This window comes from Psammomys obesus, unplaced genomic scaffold (genome assembly GCF_907164565.1).
Source record: "Psammomys obesus unplaced genomic scaffold, mPsaObe1.curated_primary_1811, whole genome shotgun sequence".
NCBI lineage: Eukaryota > Metazoa > Chordata > Mammalia > Rodentia > Muridae > Psammomys > Psammomys obesus.
Genome location: NW_026596109.1, coordinates 5970604 through 5992653, shown reverse-complemented (window position 1 = coordinate 5992653; position 22050 = coordinate 5970604). Strand labels below are relative to the sequence as shown.

General features: G+C 42.4%; 1 protein-coding gene across 22 annotated transcripts in view; it reads right to left on the bottom strand.

Annotated features, from left to right (window-relative positions):
* Positions 1-1388: 1388 nt before the first annotated feature.
* The window catches only part of Sgip1 (SH3GL interacting endocytic adaptor 1), a 184983-nt gene continuing 164321 nt past the window's right edge, over positions 1389-22050 (bottom strand). For all 22 annotated transcript variants that reach the window (XM_055628846.1, XM_055628845.1, XM_055628849.1 and 19 more), the window contains 7 exons: positions 17418-17529; positions 10600-10755; positions 8163-8295; positions 6407-6609; positions 5161-5225; positions 3903-4067; positions 1389-2920 (listed from right to left, as the gene is read on the bottom strand). In XM_055628846.1, coding sequence (XP_055484821.1) covers positions 2898-2920; positions 3903-4067; positions 5161-5225; positions 6407-6609; positions 8163-8295; positions 10600-10755; positions 17418-17529 — 857 coding nt within the window. In that variant the 3' untranslated portion in view covers positions 1389-2897. The remainder of the gene's footprint in view (positions 2921-3902; positions 4068-5160; positions 5226-6406; positions 6610-8162; positions 8296-10599; positions 10756-17417; positions 17530-22050) is intronic.

Here is a 22050-nt window from a genome sequence, read left to right as displayed (position 1 = left end):
CTGGAGATACATCTCATAGAATTTCAAATTAGTAATTGCCAAGTTCCAACTATGATAACATTCAGACTATTTTAAACAAGAATTTATTTTTGAAAATTTCATAAAAATAAGGGATTTATTTGAAGAGGAAAACATACTTTCCATGTCGCCAAAATAGAACATTTACACTTTCTATCAGCTTTAAAAAAAAATCAGAGTGCTTAGGAAACAGCTCTTTGGCTAACCAGAATCTTGTCCTAATTTAGCTCACTGTCCTGCAAACCATCTGGCTATGAGCTAACCCATTTTGTATAGACAAAAGGGAACCTGACCTGATAGGTATTGATGACTGAAACCTTGCCTGCCTTGTCTAGGACCACATCTCAGAACATGAACTCTTATCCCACTGGGCTACAGATACACCTTCAACAGGAGACGAAAGCCTGCGAGAGTAAAACCAAACATCACCAACATCTCCATCCCTGATGCGAGCAAATGCTGTTATTTGACCTATTTTCTGAACCAGAAGGAACCACCCATTCCCCACTTCAGCTCTGACTATTCAAGTCTGAATTTTGAGATTACCCACCGTCATTCCATTTCACAAAAGCCAATTAAGGGATTGCAAGCTTTCTTCATAGCTTTGAATTTGGTTCCTAGAAACATTTGGATAATGTTAGAGACTATTCAAGTCTCTATCTTTAATTACATTTTTACAATATCAACAAAATTATTCTTTGGAAAGAAACACTGTATTTAATGACCAATTCATTCTAAAACTATATAAAATAAGATATAAAGAGAAAGACATGAGAAACAGTAATATTTACATATTTTTAATATGCTTTGTGTTAATATTCAATATTTTTCCATGAATTGACTACTTAAAAACATAATATAATCACATTCTAGGTAAGTTTCATTTTTTTTCTGCTTTTACTCTCCATTGGCTTAAGTTTTTTCATTTCCTCATGTTCCATTAGATTTAAAATTTACATTTTATTTCTCTATTTTGATTTCAAAACCAAACTTTTTGTGAAAAAATTATTTTGTTCAAAAAAACCTTCAAAGACAGGCTGCTTTGGGGAACTAGGCAAGAGCCTATTTTAAATAGATGAATTGTTCCCAGGAAAAATAGATCATTTTGGACATTCTTTTGGTAGCAAGCATTGATTGAAGAGAACATAGATTAAGCTACAAAGCTCTCTAGAAACAACTGCCAATCACAATCTCACTGTTGAAGTAAGACTTAAAAAATTTAATCTAAGCCAGGCATGGTGGCACACGCCTTTAATCCCAGCACTTGGGGAGCACAGGCAGGTGGATCTCTCTGAGTTCGAGGCCAGCCTGGTCTACAAAAAGAGTTCCAGAACATCCAGGACAGTTACACAGAGTAAACCTTGTGTAAAAAAAAAAAAAAAAAAAAAAAAAAAAAATTAATTTGATTCTAAAGTTGAAAAGAGTTGAAGACTCCATTTGAGTGGATACAAAATGAAAGTCAGCAGCGAGTGCCAAAACTCCCCAACTCTGTTACAAAATAACTTGTGGCTTACTGGAAGACTTAATCTTTAGACCTTACAAGACACTGCTCTGATTCCTGTGCTGAGGGGCAGAACCCTCACGCCTACCCTTGCCCCAGAACTGTGGCATTTACTGAACTTCAAGGCCACTGGCCTGGCTCTGCTTTCAACTCCCCAAGAATAGCAGAGACTCGCACATGTATACAATGAATCTTAAAGTCACCCCGAAAACATTCATAGGACAACAAGGTGAATAGGATTTCACTTATAAAGCTTATTTCTTCCTTCCCCAAAGACGTAAATGATAAGTTTAAAGTTCTCCTTTTGGACTGAACAGGGAACTAATTTCCCCCCTCTGTGGTTCTTGACTCTCATTGTTTTGATTCTTGTGAGTAGGGAAGAAACAAGGTACCTGTGCTGGACCAGAGAGGCCCCTCCCCCTCCGTTCCAAGCAATTGTGCAAAAGTTTTAACCAGTTCAGCTTCAGAAAGTCTTGAAACTTTAAAAATCAAGTTGGCTTTAATCTGATGATTTAGCAATCTCAACATTTGCTAAACTGCAAAGAAGGGGCATGGGGTCAGGTAAGATTTCAACATCCTCTTCACTCTTGGATATAATTTAATATACTTAAACTTTAAATATGAATTGATTTTCCCTTTTTACACAAGTTATAAAAATAAGAGGCCCTGTTTACACAGTTTGCATTTTTATGAAATTTGCGGTTTGAAAAAAAAGCTTTTAAAAAAGTGGTAATTAATGCTTCTCTTTGAATATGCTGTAACTTCAGAATTTTTTTTTTTTCTGAAATAGTTTCTGAATTTAACCCACTAAACCGAAGCTAGAAGTTTCTTTAGCACTAGAGGAAAATGTAATAAGGAGTGAAGAAAAGTAAGGTTTTGTTTGTTTGTTTGTTTGTTTGCTTGTTTCTGGTTCCATTTAAGGTTCTTGATGTGTGGCACCCCCTTTATGGTAACTATCAACATTATATTTAAATTTTATATATTGACAAAATGCACTGTATCTCTGTAAGCATTGTGCCATTCGACAGTACTACTATTAAATTTACATACCACAGTTTAAATTACATCCGTTTCAGGAATGGAAAAAAACGCTAAAACTCAGGTGTCTAACTGCCTTACTGGAATGAAGGTACAGTTTACAAATACAATAATTACATTTTAAAACCATTAACAATAGTACACCTAGAAGTAAGTACTGTAGAACTGATCCTCCTTGTACTGGGTGTGGGAAATCACGGCTGAAAGCCGGGACCTTCCAGCTGACAGAGCCCACGTACAGACATCGGTTGGTTTGTTTTCCTCAAACCAGATTAAAATATGTCTCTCAGACAACAGTTCTCCAGGACATGGATCTTCAAAATCCTTGCATGACATTTTATTAGTTATCGGCCAAGTATTTTCCTGCAAAACAAAAATCGCAGCTCATTACGGCATCTACAAGCTCAATGGACAAGCTCATGGCTGCCCCATCCCTTGGCGCCACTCCTACGGAGTGGTGAGGTTTTCAGGTTTCTTAGTTCCCCGCATTTCTGTAGACTGTTTGTAGAGCATCCTGGATCCTGCCCAGGAGGGTCAGGAATCTGTCCCTGAATATGATAAGCTATTCGTATTCATTTCAGACTTAGTTCATCTGAGAGTGAAAGGGATATAATTGATAATTGCATCACAGCAGCAGGTGTAAAAAAATCGAGACCCAAAGGGGGAGGGAGGAGGGGAGCGGTCACATGCTCTCTTCACTTACCGGGTAAAGCTCTCGGTTTACCCCAGCAAGCCATGACAAGAGCAATCACCTTATTACCGGCGATGCCCTCCATAGAAGGTGTTTTGTTGGTGCCACACCACTTTCTGGGCAAACAGCCTTTAACCTGCTGGGCCACAGATACTTTAAAGTATTGCTTTTTAGCGTAAAAGCAGCTCTTCCTAGGGCCTTAGCTCCGCCTGACAATTCTAAATTTTGAAAAGTTCAGCTGGTGAAAGAAAACCTTCCAAGGAATCTAACACTCCCATGCCTCAGACATGCCGCATATTTTTATGCTGCTGTTTCAAAAACAGGTTTTTAAGCCAAATCCAAGTGTGTCCATCTTGTTTGGCAACACAGTGGCAGGACTTATCGCCACTGGCTTCAATATGCAGATCAACCAGGTGGGGACAAGGGCTCAGCCCAACATAAGGCACTGACCCAGCATAAGCAGCCAGACCGACCCTTTCTGTTCAAATTGCCAGCTCATTTGTACTTCATTCAGATATCGGTTTGCTTTATAATGGGATGTGGGGATAGGAATGAGGAGCTCAGAATATGACAGGAGAAATCACACCCAGTTCCTGCTTGAGGGGTGGTAGCAACATGATCTTTTTACCAAGGAAACTGAAGGTCCCCATTTACCTGCAGCAAACCTCTTCTTGATGAGTGAAAACCGGTACCCTGCTCCGACAAGCTCAATGTCGCAGCCAGACAGAGTGCTCCCTTCACTCGTGAACTGCACGACCAGTGGGGAAGGTTTGCTTGGGCCTTCGGCTAATTGAAATCTTGCCAGTAAAGAACCTACGCCTTTAAAAGAAGAGCGTTATTGCCATAAAGCGGCCTGCAGCATTCCGCACATAACTTTGAAACTGCATTTGAGATCAACTGTGCAAAAGCAGGCAGCCTAGGAAACAATGTATTCTTCATTTACAAAATGATGGCCAGTAAAACGTCCTGGAGTACTGTGATCGGCTGCTTGAAGCATGTCAGCCGAATGGTACTTCAAAATTTTTGGCATGCTATTAAAAACAAGGAAATCATGAAATTTGCAGGCAAATGGATGGAACTAGAAAAGCTCATCCAGAGTGAGGTATCCTAGAAACAGAGAGCCATGCTCTCTTAATGTACTCACTGATAAGTGGATAGTAGTCATACCATATAGGATAAACATACTAATATCTACAGACCTAAAGAAGCTAAACAACAAGGAGGGCCCTAGGGAAGATGCTTAATTCTCATTCCGAAGGGAAAACAGGATAGACACTGGAAGCAGTGGAAGAGAGGACACAGGACTGGAGCCTACCACATATGTCCTCTAAAAGACTCCAATCAGCAGGGGATTGAAGCAGATCCAGAGACTCACAGCCAAACTTTGGACAGAGCGCAGGGAGTCTTATGGAAGAAGTGGGGGATATAAGAGGACCTGGAGGGGACAGGAGGACTTCCTCTATCAGTGGACTAGGGAAGAGGGATAGGAGAGGGACAGAGAGGAAGGGTGGGACCAGGAGGAGATGAGGGAGGGGGCTACAACTGGGATACAAAGTAAATAAATAATGATGATGATGATGATGAAAAGTTTTGCGGCATGAGGCAAGGACGGCTACATCCTTTTCAACCTGTGATTAATATCAGAGTGGAAAAGAAAAGACATCTACACAGGATCTGACACAGGGTGGACATGCCGCCGGAAGGGCTCTTCTCTGCCGTGAGGATGGTCTATGTGAGGTGAGAGCTTGGTGGAAAAGGAAGGAGGAAGGTTCACAAAAGGCCACTTGCTTTTACAGATGTTAATAACCAAACTAATGAAACATTCTGCTTGCTTATAGGACTACACGAATTTGGGCTCACAGTTGGCCAAGACCTGTAAGTTATCTTAGATTTAAGCCTGTGATTGTATTACCTCCATTTTCTGACTTCTGGGAGATATCAGGAATCTTCCATAATATTCTTTGTTGTTCAGCATTCCTAAAAACAAAACAAAGAGCTTCTTCACATGCTAAAAGTTTGTTAGACAGATTGCCACATTTCCAGATTGTGCTAATTAAAATAAAGCAGGCCTCCAAACGTTTAGCTCTGCCTAGCTGCCTTCGTACCCCTACACACGTTAAATGTTCTTTCTTTTCCTCATACCAACCAGCCACAGCAAGGTGAGATAAACAGTCAGAGGGAAATACACATCAATCCAGAAACACATCAATCCAGAAAATGGAAGGAAAGTATTTATTAATCATCTGGTTTAGGTAATTTCCATTACAACTGCTGGCTAGCTCACATTAAGTTTATTTTATTTTTTTAAGATTTTTTAATTTATGTGTATGAATGCTCTATTTGCATGTACACCTACATGACTGAAGAGGGCATCAGATCCCATTAGAGATGGTTGTGAACCATTATGTAGTTGCTGGGACTTGAACTCAGGACCTCTAGGAGAAGCAGACAGTGCTCTTAACTGCCGAGCCATCTTCTCTCCAGCCCCCCTATTTGTTTTAAAGAAGTAGTCTACGTTTTGCTGGTACTTGTGCAAAAACTGAGCCCCGCCACTGACCCCCATTAAAGATGATTCTATCACTCATCATTTTCTAGGCCTATCTGATTCCACCAGCTGCACTTTTTACATTTTGGTGGCTCCATGGAATGCTGCATTCCCCAGACTCAGTTAGGTCCTAGCTCCAAGGGAGGTTCAGGCTCTGGAGATTTGGGAAGCTGATGAACCTTTCTGCTATTTCTCTAGCCAGCAGCTGGGGTGCAAAGAGCTTTCAAACACAGGGCCCAGCCTGGGCGCCAGTCTGTGAGTGCTGAGAGTAGTATTTTCTGATCCTGGAATCAAACTGTCAGGAGCCAGACCAACTTGGTTCCCCTGGTGGCCAACTCCTCTCCTTCCCCAGTCTCTATATGGGGTATAGTCCGGGGTACAAAAGCTGCCGGCTTGGTGCTTCCGCCCTTGGTTAAGCACTGGACGCCCCCAGATTAAAGCCTTTTCTGCTTAACTCATCTGCTGCAGTTTTCCATTTCCACCCCACGTCTGCCTACAGGCCTGCTGAGGTCTCTTCCCACAGTAAAGCCTGGTGCTAAAGAGTCTGCCCCCCTCCCCTTAAGCAGAAGAAGCTTTTATTTCGGGAAGAGGGAGGGAACTCGAAGCTTTTTACCAGACTGCTGGAGGAAGGACAGCCTGGAGCTTGGTCACTCCTCCATCAATGGGGACCAGGAACTGCACGTTGTTAAGGGCCACTGCGGTGGACATGGCATCCGTGTTGTACTTATAATCTATGCGCAGGTCAGTGCTGGAAGGCTCACAGCGCCAGTTCACCGCCAAGTTCAGAGGTGTGGACTGAATGCCCTGGGCTGACACCTTGACAAAGGGCAGGAGAGAGAAGGTGTGAGTGTTAATCTAAAACCAAACTAGAGACTGTGATTGGCTACCGCTGCACTCGGCTTACAAACCAAATGTCATACTGTTGTTTGTGCTGTTCAGAAACGGGATCCCAGGGAAAAGCTGGTGATATTTAGGCAACAGGGGTGGGGGGTGGGGGGATGGGAGATGGGGGGTGGGGAGTGCTTCGTCCTGAGGTAACTGTTCCAGTTAAATACACAAGGTCAGCTGTGGAAATCCCTATAGCCTGGTAGAGTCCACAGTGCATTTTCTGTACTTGGGGAGGTGGGCTAGGATAGCGGTTGGAAGCTGAGGCCATGAGAGTGGACAGTCTTGGGTGTGAGTTCTGGTTCTTCCAGAACTTAACAAGCTGCTTTATTCTGGACAAGTCCCCAAACCCACTCAGCCTCAGTTATTTTCTCATCTGTCAGTGGGAATTATGATAAACAACACAACCCATAGATTACCGGGAATGTTTGAGGAGAAACAGCACCATGTCTAGCACACAGCAAGGAAATGGTGCATAATAACAGTTAATACATGTTAAAATAATATCTATGTCATGTTTGCTCTTCATGACACACCAGTGAGGCAGATGATGCTGGACATTGCCCTCATTCCTTTGAGATTTCTCAACATAACGATCTGAACCCAGGTCCTCTGCTTGGAAGAACTACACTCTATGCAGTCTAGCTAGAACCAATGGTGAGGGAGTTAGCACAAAGAAAAATCCAGGTTTGAATACTAAAATATTGCCTTAAGACAGCGGCATCAGTTTGAATCCCTGGTGTGTAGTGCAGAATTCACAGCCCCACTCCCTCAGCACCCATCTGGTCAGTCTTCAGCTAGGGGACTGGACCTTGTGGGCTCCTCTGTCATTGCGTTATCTCTTAGCATAAGTTGCGTTAGAACTATTTCATGAGGTGGTCATACTAGAAAAAATTCCAGGTTATTTATACCTAATTACTTAAAATTCAAAGTATTAGAATGCACGCTCTAACCATGATGGTGTTATCAATATCTATAATATATTTTTAAATAGATTTATTTATTTGCTTGTATGTGTATGTGAGTGTGCCTGTGTGGGTCTATGAATGCTGCATGCACGGAGGAACCAGCAGAGGCCAGAAGATGGCGGTGGAGCCCCTGAGACTGGAGTTACAAGCCACTATGGAGTTGCAAGCTTGGGAACAGAAGCCATGTTCTGTGCAAGAGCAGTAAGGGCTTTCAGTGGCTTTTAAGCTCTGACCTATTTTTTCAGCCCCAACACTTAGAATCTTAATTAAGTGTGCATGTGTGTTTTCGACTTCATTTTGGGGGCATTTTTCTAAATAAATAAATAAAATAAATAGATAAAATAGTAAGGGTTCTGATTAATATTCCCCCCAGCAGTCCCTACATAGTTAAGGCCTCAGTCTTATAACCACGGCGTTTCAATAACAGTAAAAGAAAGGTCACGTTGATGCAACTTTAGACACTTTGATAAGTTTGGGATGGGAAACCAGGCAACCCTCATCATACGCTAGACTCACCTGATACTTGAGCATGTCCACATTGTAATATGTAGCCTGGGGTTTTTGTTCAGAGACCTTCTTCAGGTGGGTCATCAAATTTGGCATGTTTACCCAGAATTCCTTGGTATTGGCATCATTTTGTGTGTTATCGCTAGTAAGATGGAAAGAAAGTCAACAACTGAGCAGCAGCTCATCCCTTAGCTCACATTGCACAAGAAGCTTCTGGTTTCTGCATGTGCCTCTTACAGTCCGCACACGAAGGCAACCCCAGTGTGGTTTTGGCACAGTGCAGTTTGCGTGGTGTCCCACAGGGAGGCGACGCTCTGCCGTCAGACATTCCTGTGAGCTCCTGTCTCTTGACCCAGCAGAATTTCAAATGGGTGCTCTGAAGCAGTAGCTATTTCCTCATCCATACTTAATACTCTCCCCAGATTATCTTATTTCTACCTGAAATTATCAGTCAATGCAATTAAGGGGGAGTAAACCTATTTTCCTCTGAACTGACTTAACTACTAGCACTTTTCAGAAACTAACCAGTTAAAAGACTCGGTGGGGTGGTACACACTTGTAATGCTAGCATTGAGAAGGCTGAGGCCAGAGGATCACAAGTTTGAGGCCAGCCTTGGGTACACAGTTAGTCCAAAAAAAAAAAAAAAAAAGAGTGACGATTTTGCCTAACTAGGAAGGAAGCAGCTAACATCACCATGCTCCTTTGCCACAGTCATGATTTCATCCAAGGAGCATCTAAATCAGTGGTTCTCAACCTTCCTAATGCTGACAGCCTTTAATACTGTTTCTCATGTTGTGGCGAGCCTCAACCGTAAAATTGTTTTCATCGCTACTTCATAACTGTAAGTTTGCTGCTGCTACGAATCATAATGTAAATATCTGTGTTTTCTGACGGTCTTAGGCAACCCCTGTGAAAGGGTCATTTGACCCCCAAAAAGGTCACGAACCACAGGTTGAGAACTGCTGATCTAAGAAACGGAAAAAAAAAGAAAAAAGAAAAACAAACAATAAAAATCTCCCTTCACAAACAAGATGGTGTTGGAGTTTAATGGCGCTGATCACAGTAGTGGGGAGCAAGGTGCAGTCTCGGCCCTCTAAAGAGCTTGGTATCCCTGACAGCTGGCTCTCAGCAGCCTGTTCAATGACCACTTGCCTGATCTTCCCAGCAACTGCCCTGTCATCATGGCAAAGGACCAGCCGGGTCCCATGCCCTCTGGATTGAGCTATGCCATAGGGACAGTATGGTGAATGGACAAAGAAATTGATAGGCAATTTTAAATGAAAAGAATGGGGATGTTCCAGGAGGATGGCGAGAGGACATCACTTACTTTGGGGATGGTCAGTAGGGCTGGAGAGGGCAGGGAGTGATCAGGGGAGACGAAGAGTTGAGAGAGAGAGAGAGAGAGAGAGAGAGAGAGAGAGAGAGTAGAGCCATAGGAAGAAGTGGAGGGTGATATCAGAAGATGGGGAAATGAAGGCATTAAGCCCCGATGTGGGGCAGGACTCCATTTGGTTTTGGGATGTAGGGACTACTAAGGAGAACAAACGCACATATGTGCTCGGATGCTCAAAGACAACGGCAACAAGTTGAGATTCTGGGCCATGGGCCATGGGCCACGTGAAGCCACTGGACAGTTGGGAACAAAGAACAATCTCATGAAGGTCATTGGGTGTAAAAATGGCCTGGAGCAGGGTCAGACTGGAGCCAGGGAAGGAAACAACTGTGACTGCCGTAGTTTGGGGACATGATGTTGGTATTAGCTCAAGGAAAGGTGCTAGGTGTGGGTCCTTTGGAGAGGGACTCTTGGCTAGAATACCCACACTTCATGATGGGCAGGAAGCTGTCGAGAATGACTCCTTTTTGTCACACCCACCACAAACCAGTACACATGCATAAGCACAATAAAGCCATCACTTCAGATTTGAAATGAGAAAGTGTGCATTTACAGGAACAAATCCACACGACCTTCCCTGGTGTGGTACATGGCAACAAAAGACCATTTTGGTAAAATTGTATATTTCACACAAAAAGTTGTCATAGTCACGTGGAAGAATAGCCCACAGTTCCAGTATTTCCTCATTAAAAAAGCTGTTTATACAGCAAGAAGTTTTCCAATTATTGGGCTCATCACCTATTACCCTTATCAACTGTTAAACAGTAACAAGTGAAACAGCCCTGTGTGCATTGTCTGCAGCACAGAGTTCCCTTAAATGCCCTTTAACTTAGTTACAAATTGGCCACTAAAACACAATTGTGTATATATATATACACATTCACACAGTATCATGTACCCCTGTGTGTCTGGGTGTCAGATCTACGTGCCTGTCTGCACTGTGGTGAATCAGCCATGGTGTTATTAGTGCACAGGTAGTGCACCCTACCTTACCGTGAGGTAGGGTGCCAAGCTAATCATCTCTTTAAGTTTGTACACAGGACCGTACTTACCAGCAGAGGAGCTGGGGGTTCGGCAGGACGTGCTCTAACCTGCTGGAATTTATCACTCGAAAAGTCAGAGCAGCTGGGGATGGGTTGTTGGCAAAGTGTCTGGTGATGCCAGCAGGAAAGGACAACACCATTTCTCCCGTGATCTTAACAATGCATCTGAAATACCAAACGCATGAAAGGAAAGAGCAGAGACAGGGTCAGTACGCTGGGACGCAAAGCAGTGGTGCCATAGAAAAGATCTGCGTAACGACGTGAAACACCCACAGTTAAAGACAAGCAGTTGCAGTTATGGTCCTAACCACCAAGCCATTTCCAGCTTACCTGAGAACTCCAGAACTGATTTTTTTTTCCTTTTTAAAATTTTTATTAATTACAGTTTATTCACTTTGTATCCCCCCTGTAGCTCCCTCCCTCCTCCCCTCCCAACCCCTCCCTCCCTCTCCCTTCTCCACCCGTGCCCCTCCCCTCAGTCCACTGATAGGGGAGGATTTCCTCTCCTTCCTTCTGATCCTAGTCTATCAGGTCTCATCAGGAGTGGCTGCACTGTCTTCCTCTGTGGCCTGGTAAGGCTGCTCCCCCCTCAGGGGGAGGTGATCAAAGAGCAGGCCAGTCAGTTCATGTCAGAGACAGTCCCTGTTCCCATTACTATGGAACCCACATGGACACTGAGCTGCCATGGGCTACACCTATGCAGGGGTTCTAGGTTATCTCCATGCATGGTCCTTGGTTGGAGAATCAGTCTCAGCAAAGACCCCTAGGCCCAGACTTTTTGGTTCTGTTGCTCTCCTTGTGGAACTCCTGTCCTCTCCAGGTCTTACTATCGCCCCCTTTTTATAAGATTCCATGCACTCTGACCAAAGTTTGGCTATAAGTCTCAGTATCTGCTTTGATACCCTGCACGCCCTCTGTGGCAGGTTCCTAACTTGTTTTTTGTTTTCTTCTTCTTCTGATGTCCATCCTCTTTGCCTTTCTGAATGGGGATTGAGTATCTTAGTCAGAGTCCTCCTTCTTGATTGGCTTCTTTAGGTGTATAGATTTTAGTATGTTAATCCTAAATTATATGACTAATATGATTTTTTTAAAAGAAACCTTAGCCATAAGAACATATAAAATTTGTTTCTAAAACAAGGCAACTTCAAGAACTTGAAGTTTGAACTTATCTTTTGAACATTTGATTATCTTTCTTGGGGAGTAACATAAAACGTCTAAAACGTCTACTAAAACGTCATGAGCATGGTGAAAAAAATGGCCTTACAGCATATTTATTGTGTGTGGGTTGCGTGTACACACATCTGTGGCAGTCAGAGGCTGGTTTGTGGGAGTGGGTTCTCTCCTTCCACGATGCGGGTTCTAGGGATGAGCCCAGATCATCAGCCTTGTGGCCAACAGCCTTTTCCAGTTAAGCCATCTTGCTGGCTCCAAAGAAGCTGGCTATTTTGTTGAATAGATTTTGGGCTTGTAGAAGGCCAGCACAAAAACCTATTGATTGGCCTCACCAACTGAATCATTTACCCTTTGTGCTTTTTGTGTATTTGGAGATAATAAATTGTATACTATCATCATACGTACTTCCAAGGTAAAGTTCTTACATCTTACTTTATTAGTTCTTTAGTCTATCAATTTGCCTATTTTGTCACAATTAAAATCAGCCATAGACATTAAAACAAAATATGAGGAGAGTTTGGAAGGAAGAATAATTATTTCGAAGGCTTCAAGGAGGTACAAAGGTGATAAGGTGTAACTATTTATTATGTAAATTTTATTCATTTGTAATATGAAATCAACACACCACCAAGAGCCATGTTTCCATTGTCTCCAAGCATTTTTTCCTGCCTTTCTGTCATCCCCTGGCCTAGCTTTACACCTCCCAGTCCTACCTGCTATGTACTTTTATCTCTCTAACATTACTCCATACTTTCTAGAAAGTCATCTAACAGATATGTGCTTGAGGGTAGGGTCAGACTTTATTCCCAAGAGGAATTATCTTCAGATTTCTTCATGTAGCTCTTGGCATCAGTGGTTCATTTTTTCTTTTGCTGACTGGATAGATCAGATTTAAAGTAGTATAAATCCATTCACCCGCTGAAGAATATTAGTGTTTATCCCAGTCTTCATCTGTTACAAAGGTATGGTCAAGGTGTACAGAGGCCATTGTGTGGCTGTGCCTCTTATTTTTCTTGCTAAGTAGGAGGGATCACTCAGGCATGTGTTGGGAACATATCTTTAACTTTTAATGAAATGGCTTAACTGACTTTGGTTCTTTCTTTGCCCTGCCCCTTATCTCTCTGTGTTTTTTTTTCTTTCTATCCTTCCTTCCTTCCCTCTCTCTTTCCTTTCTTCTTTTCTCCCCAAATATTTTCTAAAATGGAAAACAGAGGTGCATTTTCACGTGCTCACCAGCCTTGTGTGAAATCTTTCTTCACTTCGCCTAATTGGTGAGTTGTGAGATCTCCCTTTAGCTTGACTTTAAAGAATGTCGAAGGAGCTTAAAATCTTTTATAAAGATTTAACTAATCAGCTACTAATCAAATGTGTGTGTGCACATGTGTACACGTGGACCCTCAAGTGCTCATGCTGTCAGACACGGAGGTCATAGGCAACTTGCATGAGTTGGTTTTTGTCCTTTTATCACATAGCTTTCTGGGGGATGTTCAGGTTTGACAAAGGTGTCTTTCCCGTTGAGCCATCTTGTTAGTCCCCTCAGATGCTTCTTGTGTGTCATTAGTTAGCACCACTGTAGCTGGGTCTTCTCAGAATCCCTGCCAGGTCCTTAAGCCACTTTTGTTGTTGTTTTTGTTTTTTGTTTATTTTGTTCTCTTACTGAATTCTAAATTGTTTTCGTTCAAATATTTCAGGTAGATGTCATTCATCAGGTGCCTGCTTTTCAGTCTTTTCCCAGGTCTGGGGATTTGATTTCTTTTTTTTTTTTTTTTTCTCCTGGGAACGTGTGAAAGAACAAGGAGGTTTTAACTCACATTTCCCTTTTAAGAATTATATTAATTCAGGAATTCTTCTGATGTTCTATCTCAGAAGTTTTTGCTAAACCCAAGACAAAAAATAGTAACTCATCTGCTTCCTTCTAATTTTCAACATTTAGTTTGTCGTTTGTGAAATGCATGCAGTTGGGTTTTTTCTTTATTTCCTTATTTTTTCTTCTTTTTTTCCTCACCACATCCTCTCTCTTCCATTTGTTGAGAAAAGTCTATCTTTTCTCTCCTGATTTACCTTGATATTGTGTTTATAGTTGCTTATCTAGGTATGGGCCTATTTCTGGATCCATTTTCCTATTCCATTGAGATATCTAGCACATATTTGAAGCACATTGTGTTATTTACTGTAGCTTTGTGATATTTTACAAATCACATCTTATTTGTTTTCCAACTCTGTTCTTTAAAAAATATACATCCACATTTATTTATTTATTTGTTTATTTATTATTTAATGTGTATGTGTGTTTTGCCTGCCTGTATTGCTATGCATAAGGCATGAGACTGGTTGCCCTCTGAGGGCAGAAGAGGACACTGGATCTACTGGAGCTAGAGTTATGAGTGGCTGTGAGTTACCATCTGAGCACTCTGAACAGAATTTCAGTCCTCTGCAAGAGCAACTAATGCTCTTAATTGCTGAGACATCTCTCCAGCCCCTGACTTTGTTCTTTTTCAAAGTTGTTTCAGGAATGGGTCCTTTATATTTCCAAGTGGAATATAGAATCACAGTATTAATTGCAGCATAAACTTAATTTACAAACTCTCACTTCCAACCCATTCTTTACTCCCTAGTCTGGGAGACTTGGAATTAAAACTTTTTTTCCTTTGCCTGCAATATCAGGTAAACCTTTGCCAGTGGAGGGTGCTGAAGAGACAATATAAAGAGTTTGCCTTTCCTTAATCTTCTGCATGCTCACTAAATGAAAATTTAGAATTTTGTTAATTACGGATTACTAAATTCCATGTTTGTTTGATGTGGATTTTTTTTTCTATGAAAATATTTTTTACCTCAATGGCTGTTTCTATCAGCATTTGATGTAGTCTCAATGTGTTATGTGAATCTGCATTAGGAAATTTAAAATGAGAAATGAAAGTAGAAATCAATTTTTGAATAAAGCCTAAAGCCATATAAACCCTCACAAATGAAGCATTTAGAAAGAATGAAGAAAACCCCAAGTCAAGTATCATGTGACTTACAAACTGGCTCTTCCTTCCCTCTTGCCACAGGCAGCAATGGATTCTCTAGCTGGGCTACCGAATCTGCAGACGGTTCCAGTGAGGAGTTTTGTGACTCTGAAGTATGGGAGGGCATAAGGACATCTCTCCCACTTAGCACACAGCTTTTTCATGAGCATACTCTGTGTGTGTGAGCCTGAGCTGGTTAATTAGTCAACCTACTTGGCTTATATACTACGAAAAATCTTTCTCCTTTCAACTCCACCCTCAGTTCAAAGGACCCTTTCTGAAGTGTTCCTTACTATCCTAATCATTCACCCTCCTTATTTCACCCTTTTTGAGGACAGAGACATTTAGACAGATTTTTTTTTTTTTAAAGAAAATTGTGCTGTCAAAATATTAAGGACTTGTCTTCCATTGCATAAGTATTCACACCTCTGCTACATCAGACTCTGGATTCTTTCACTTGCAAGTCTTATTTCCCATCCTGGATGTCTTTAACTGTGTCCCTTCTGCCTAGTTACAATGGTTGGTGCAGAATAACCATTCTGCAGAACTTAGCTGAGGGAGGCAGCCTGAGCCATTTAGCAACCCAGCCTTGTTTTGATGCTGAAGACACAACAATGGAGAAAGGAGTCAAAATCCAGCTCTCGGAGCTCCATTCCAGTGGGCAGGGAGCGACAGATAATGAACAACAGGAAAACAATGTGTGTGTGAGCTATTAGAGAGGGCGGAGGAGGAGGAGGAGGAGCTGGGAGGTAGGGAGAGAGGAAGTGCTGGGGAGAGAGGAGGAAGAGTGCTGCTTTCTGTGGGCTCAGTGAGAAGCTCTGTTTGATAAATTCGTTAAAAAAACAAAATGAAGGGGACAAGCTGCTCAGATACATGGGAGAAAACTTCAGTAAAACAGATAGAAAGATAGAGGTGGAGATAGATAGATAGATAGATAGATAGATAGATAGATAGATAGATAGATAGACCAAGTGGGAGACAGAGTGGGGCAAAAAAAGAGAAACAGCTCTAGGCTAATGTGGTTTAAGTGGAGAGAATATGGAGGGAGGGATGTAGATAAGGGAGGAGGGAGTGAGCTAGGCTAGATCAGAGAGGGGGTGACGGGGTGTGGATGGAAGCTCTGTACCAACAGAGCGCAGAACACCAGGACAGCACAGATCCTAGTGTGAAAAACTGAGTAGAGTTTTCCCTATGAACAGATGAAATGGAGCATGGGAGTGATGTGCTAGAATGGGGATGGATTTCAGAGAGGCCAAAGTGGAAGATGGGAAGACCGATTACATCCCTAAATACATCAGCAGGTGAGTGAACGGGAGCCGATTAGAAAGCAAGCAGAAAAGGACCCATTGTGTGCTTCTTTCTGGATTTTCGCTACAGTGTATGCATTCTCTCCACATTCCTTAAAAAAATTTTTTTTTAAATATATGCTTGTGCTTTTCTTAGTTCTTATCAGCCTCAGTGTTCAAGGCATCCATCGGTCAGCGGTGAGTGGTCCTTCTGACTCAGTTGTACAAACTCTTTGTTTTAGCAGCGTCTACAATCCTAACATGTATGTAGCAAGTGTTTATCATCTTAAGCTGATAGTTTTTATGTGCTCTGTATGAGCCTCTCTCCTCTCTTACTCCTAAGCCCTGTCTTTTCCTCATGTCCTGGAGTTGAGCCTCTCTGGATCAACCCTAGTCTCCTAGCGTTTGTTTCTGTGTATTATTATGGCCCTAAAAATTAAACCTAGTTGTTGAAAGAGCCATGGCACCCAGGAAGCCTGAAAGAGCTGGTGACTGGGTAGGATGCTTTGGGGCTGGAGTTACTAATTACATTGGTTTTCTAGAAGGGTATCAGCAGAGCTAGGCTTTTCAAAATAATGTTGAGAAGGGGAGAGAGGATTCATATTTTCTCATGTGCGTGCCCACTTAAAATGTGCTGCTCCAGTTGTGTTTAATTCTCACTTTTTAATAAAATTTGTAATGTCATCAGTAAGCACACCTATTGCTTCTCATTCTTCTTGTCCTAGATTGTAAGGTTTTTAAAGCCCTGTTCTTGTGAGTGAGAAAAAATAAATAAGAGCAGTTCATCTCTCACTTAGGTTTCCATTTGTTTATTGATGGAATTCAGGTCATGAATTAAACTAATGAGACAGCTGGCAGTAGTCTGGTGAAAGTGTTTGGTGTAGTGTGGATTAATAGTTCCTGCCAAGATTTTGGAGTCAGGATTCCCTTTGTTCCAAAGCGTTGAGAGCGGTATAGCTCTCTGTGCGTGCACACACACACACACACACACACATACACACACACACACACACACACACACACACACACACACACACACACACACAAGACATGGTTCACGTCTTTAAGCCAGCACGTGGGAGGTAGAGGCAGACAGATCTCTATGAGTTCAAAGCCAGTCTCTCTGTTGCCAGCCCCAGACCAGCCAGGGCTACATAGGGAGACAGTCTTTTTTTTTTTTTTTTTTAACAAAAAGGATATGCAATATAATTTGAGCGAATTTTTAGAATTTATGGATCTGCTCCCTAGAACTCTTCCTCAGAAGGCAGGACAGTTACATGTGCAGTATCCTCCACCCTCTCCACCCCACACTAAATAGAATAAGGTTTCAAGAAGACAAAAGGCCTTATCCCATACTCACTTGCTTGGATCTGCTCCTTTGAAGTAGGCATTGACAGTTTCTGTGAATGCTGCTGCAACCGGGAGGGTGTCCTGGGCCCCCATAGTTAGAGGACTGGGTCCCCTGGAAGAACCTGGGTGAGATGAAATACTTCCATTTATTTGAGGCTTATGTAAAAGGAACAAATTCATGGAACTAGATCTCGCTAAAGGGTTGAGGGTGTCTCTTACTAAAAACGTGATTACACAGTAGCTGTGTGTTCAACTCAGAGCACAAGTATTTAAGAGGAAATATTTGGCTGGTTTATACACAAACACACTTGACATTGACTAAGTTACTTCACTACGGAGGAAAATCCAAGCAAATGAAGTCACGGGGATTCATAAACATTCTGCATAAAGCAAGGGGCAGTATTTGCATGACAGTTTGCGCAGCGGGTGGTTAATAGAGGGAAGAGTTAGTTTCCTGTTTCCCGGTAGAGCGGTCCACCAGTCAAGCGCTCAGGTTGGAAACTGCACTCTTTTTCATTTGGAAGAGACGGTCAAGTGGTGTTCCATCGCTCACAGCCCTTCTCTACACGATTCCAGTTTGAAAAAAAGCTCAGTTGCCCTCACACTCAGCGAGGTCAAGCTTCTTGCCTAGAACATATGCCACCAGAACGTACGCGTTGACTTGGCACAGACAAAAGAGCGCACCACTCACACCCTTGGTGGTGATATCAGTCTCTCTGGGGTCACTGACCACCTGCTGTGTGTCAGGTAGGGCAATGCCTGCCTGCCACAGGGTGCTTAACTCCATCTTCCCCTTGCCCTGCGGGAGAGGCAGGGAGCTGAAGTTTAAACTGCCTTGTCCGAGATAATACAGTTATTCGAGCGGTAAAACAGAAATCCGAATCTAGATTTGCTTTCCTGCAAAGCTTGCATTTTTACCATCGTATTGCGAGGTTTGTGTGACGGCGTGGTCAGGTGCTTTGTATTTGAGTGTTCATTGATTTGCTCCCCAAGAAGACAGCAAGCAGACACTCACGTCCCCCAAAGTGATATTTGTAACCTTGCCTAAAAAACTTATTCCTGTTCGACCAATAAAAGGCTGACACACCTGGGCAGGGCAAATGGGGTAGGCGTGGCAAAGGTTCCTGGGTTTTGGGGACAGGAGAGGAGCCTGGGAAGGAGATAGTACAGGAGGAGGAAGAAGGAAAAAGCATGTGGTCATGGGTTAGCATGGGAGAAGCACATGGCTTGCATGGATGGAGGAATTGGCCCACATGAAGAATAAACAAGTATTTATGGAATTATGGGTAGGAAGTAGCCTGGGATGAGGCTGGGAGGTAAAGATAGTTTGGAGGGTTAATATCTGCCCTGCTCCAGGTGAAATAAGGCTATTCTAAAATCTAGCAGGTGAATGTGTCTTTTATTGATTGTGATAGCGGGTTAGATATACTGCCGTAATAATTACAGGACAAATAATAAACATTCTTAGCCCAGTACCCTTTATTTTCAGCAACAGGTTTGTCTACAAGAAACATTTAATTGCACTGATTTGCTGCAACACATAGCTTCAAAAGCACCAAGTGTAGTTTTCTGCCTTTGATACTAGTTCCTAGGCATAGTACCGAACATGGACAGTATTCTACATTCAATGCTCACTGCTTTACCTTAATGCCAAACAAAGATGCTTATCTTCTATTTTGGCTATGCTACATGCAATGTAGCATAGGTGTAAAACCATCCTTTATCTATCTTCCTCCTCAACACAACCTTTCCTGCTCATTCTAGTTCATGACAAACCTCCCCCACTTTTTCTATCTTCCCTCAGCTCTTAGTATTTGGTAGTATCTTGGCATTCGGCTCTTGGTACTCGGTAGTAGGTCATCGATTTAACAAAGATTTGTTAGCATCGTGTATCAGGCTCTACTGTAGATGCCGAGGATGCTCAAGATGAGTTAAACAAGGCCTCTGTTCCCGGCATCATCGCCGTTGCTCACTGCTGTCATCATTGTCGCTCCCTGTGCAGTTATTACCGTTCTCACACTCAGCATCATCCCCATCCCCATCATCACTCACACCAGCAGACCTCTCCCACCGTTATTTCCTTCACATTGACTCTGTGCCTTAGGTAAGTCATAAGCATGGTGACCATTTAGCAAACCACCCAGATATTACAGGCACAGCTCCCAGCCTGCAGCGCTGCCAGGATACGGTGAAACCCCTAGGATATGAAGGCCACATGGAAGGAATTTATGTCCCTGGCAGTATGCTCTTGAAGGAGATATTGAGATTTCTAACCCTTTCCTGTATAAGTCTTTGCTCTTTGGCTACCATGAGGTGAACATGCCTCCTCCAATACATATTTCTGATCTGATATAGTGTGCCATCACAGGCCTAGAGCACGGGGCCACCGAACTGTCACCCCAAGTGAACCTTTCTTCCTTTTAAGTTGAATATCTTTAATTTTCATTTCATGTGAGTCGTTGTTTTGCCTGCATGCATGTCTGTGTGAGGGTGTCAGATTTCCTGGAACTGGAGTTACACACAGCTGTGAGCTGCTTTACGGCTGCTACGAATTAAATCTGGATCCTTGGAAGAGCGGTCAGTGCCATCTCTCCAGCCCCTAAGTTGAATATATTAAACATTTTGCCACAGTAACAGTGAGTCAATTAAGACAGGACTAGAGCTCAAAGAGTTTCTACAGCTTGCTTAGTCTTGTCTAGCTGATACACAAAGATATTTAAGATTGGTACTGAAGTATGTGTGAATTCAGACTTTAGGTTCTGAGGACTATATTGTTTCCTTAGTGGGTAATGACAGGGGCATTTGGGGCAAGAAAACAATTGCAGTCAGTTGGAGTATGCATGCCTTGGGCCTCAAGGCTGCAGACTTCCTCATATAGACCCAAGATGATAGCAACCTTTCCTTAAGAACATGTGCAATCACCCTTTGCTAGATCTCAGAAAGGTGATGTTTACACATTTATAAATACTAAAATAAGAATAAACAGAAGAAATGATTTTATAATAGTGTCGCTCAATTCATTTGCTTCCTCATCACTTCTGGTATTTATAGAGTGGTGAATAGATCCCGGAAGACAATGGCTTCCTTAGCTGATGGTAGCACGTGGGCCAGAGTGGACAGAGGCTAGGCTGCTGGGCTGTTACCGTTATAGCGAGATCATGGTTTCCATGTGACTGGAACTTGGGAGTTTGGTAAGGTAGTAAAAGAAATCTGTAACCAAATAGAATAACTCAACAAATGCTTTAAAACTTTGGTGCAAGAAGAAACAAAATAACAAAATAAAACTGCATGGATGGTTAGGAATTAAGTGACAAAGAGTTTTATACAAATATTTTTGGAAATTTATCTTTATACCTGAAAACAGACACTAAAATAGTTCTCCTTTGAGACTCTACATGAGAACCTCTGGATATGTCTCAGAGCAAAGTGCACATAGATGCAACATTTGTTCAATCTGAAGTAGGAGAATTGATTCCTTGAGGTCTTTGAGGTCCCTGGAACTGAGATTGGAACACTCCCCTAGAAAATGAGAGACCCATGAGGTATGTGATATGGGGAGCTTGAGGGGTGTGTTCTACATTTAGGTCATGTTAGCTATAGCGTGGTGCATAATTTAATGACGGAGACAAATATGTGTAGGAGAAAACTTATTTCAAATGTAGTGTGTGTGTGTGTGCGTGTGTATGTGTGTGTGTGTGTGTGTGTGTGTGTACTGCCTTGTTTGTGCATGTAGAGACCTGAGATTGACATCACATGTCTTCCTCAGTCATTTTTTCTGCCTCATTTTCTGAGACAGGGATTCCTCACTGAACCTGAAGTTTCCACTCAGTTATCCGGGCACCAAGCGCCTGGGACCTACCTGCTCCCCAACTGGTATTAAAGTTACAGAGGCATACAGAGCCATGCCTGGCTTTTCCTCAGCGCTGAGGACCCTGAACCCTGGTCTAGAAGCATTTTTTATGCACTGAGCTATCTCTCCAGGCCAAGCAATACAATTGATGAGAGATGCAAATGTTAGCAGAGAAAGAGAAATATTATGGACATGTTACTTTTCAAAACTGCAGGGCATTTTACTAGCCATGATTTTATTTTTTTAATTTTGTGAATAAAGTGGTGAGACTTAGGAGGGTAATGGTCTTTTAAAGTGAACTGACAATTACATGTGTAATTGTCATACATGTGTCATACTGTGTGTGAGCATGGATCTCTGGCTAATGTCTGCTGAGAAAGAACTCTGTTGTGTGTGGTCTGGGGCTCTAGCCACAGACTGAGCTTTTATTACCAGAATTATCGGGGGGGGGGGGGGGGGGGCGAGTGGTGGAGGTGGTAGCAGTGTGGATACTAGAACAGACATTCAGCATTGATCCTGGGGAGTGGCTGGGAGAATGGGAGTTGGTATCAAGCCTGGGATTACTTTTTTCCCTGATTCTTGTCTAAATTATTTTTGGCAGAAACGACACAATCACAACCATTTTGCAGGCCTGTTGTGAGGGGTTAAAAACAATTATAGCATTTAGAGTAGTGCTTCTCCCATCACAGCATCGATTATTAGCCATTTTTTTTTTATGAGTGTTGCAAATTAAGACAGCATGTAAGTTATCTGAGTAGATAGGTTTACTGACGTGCTCAAGATATTTTTAAAA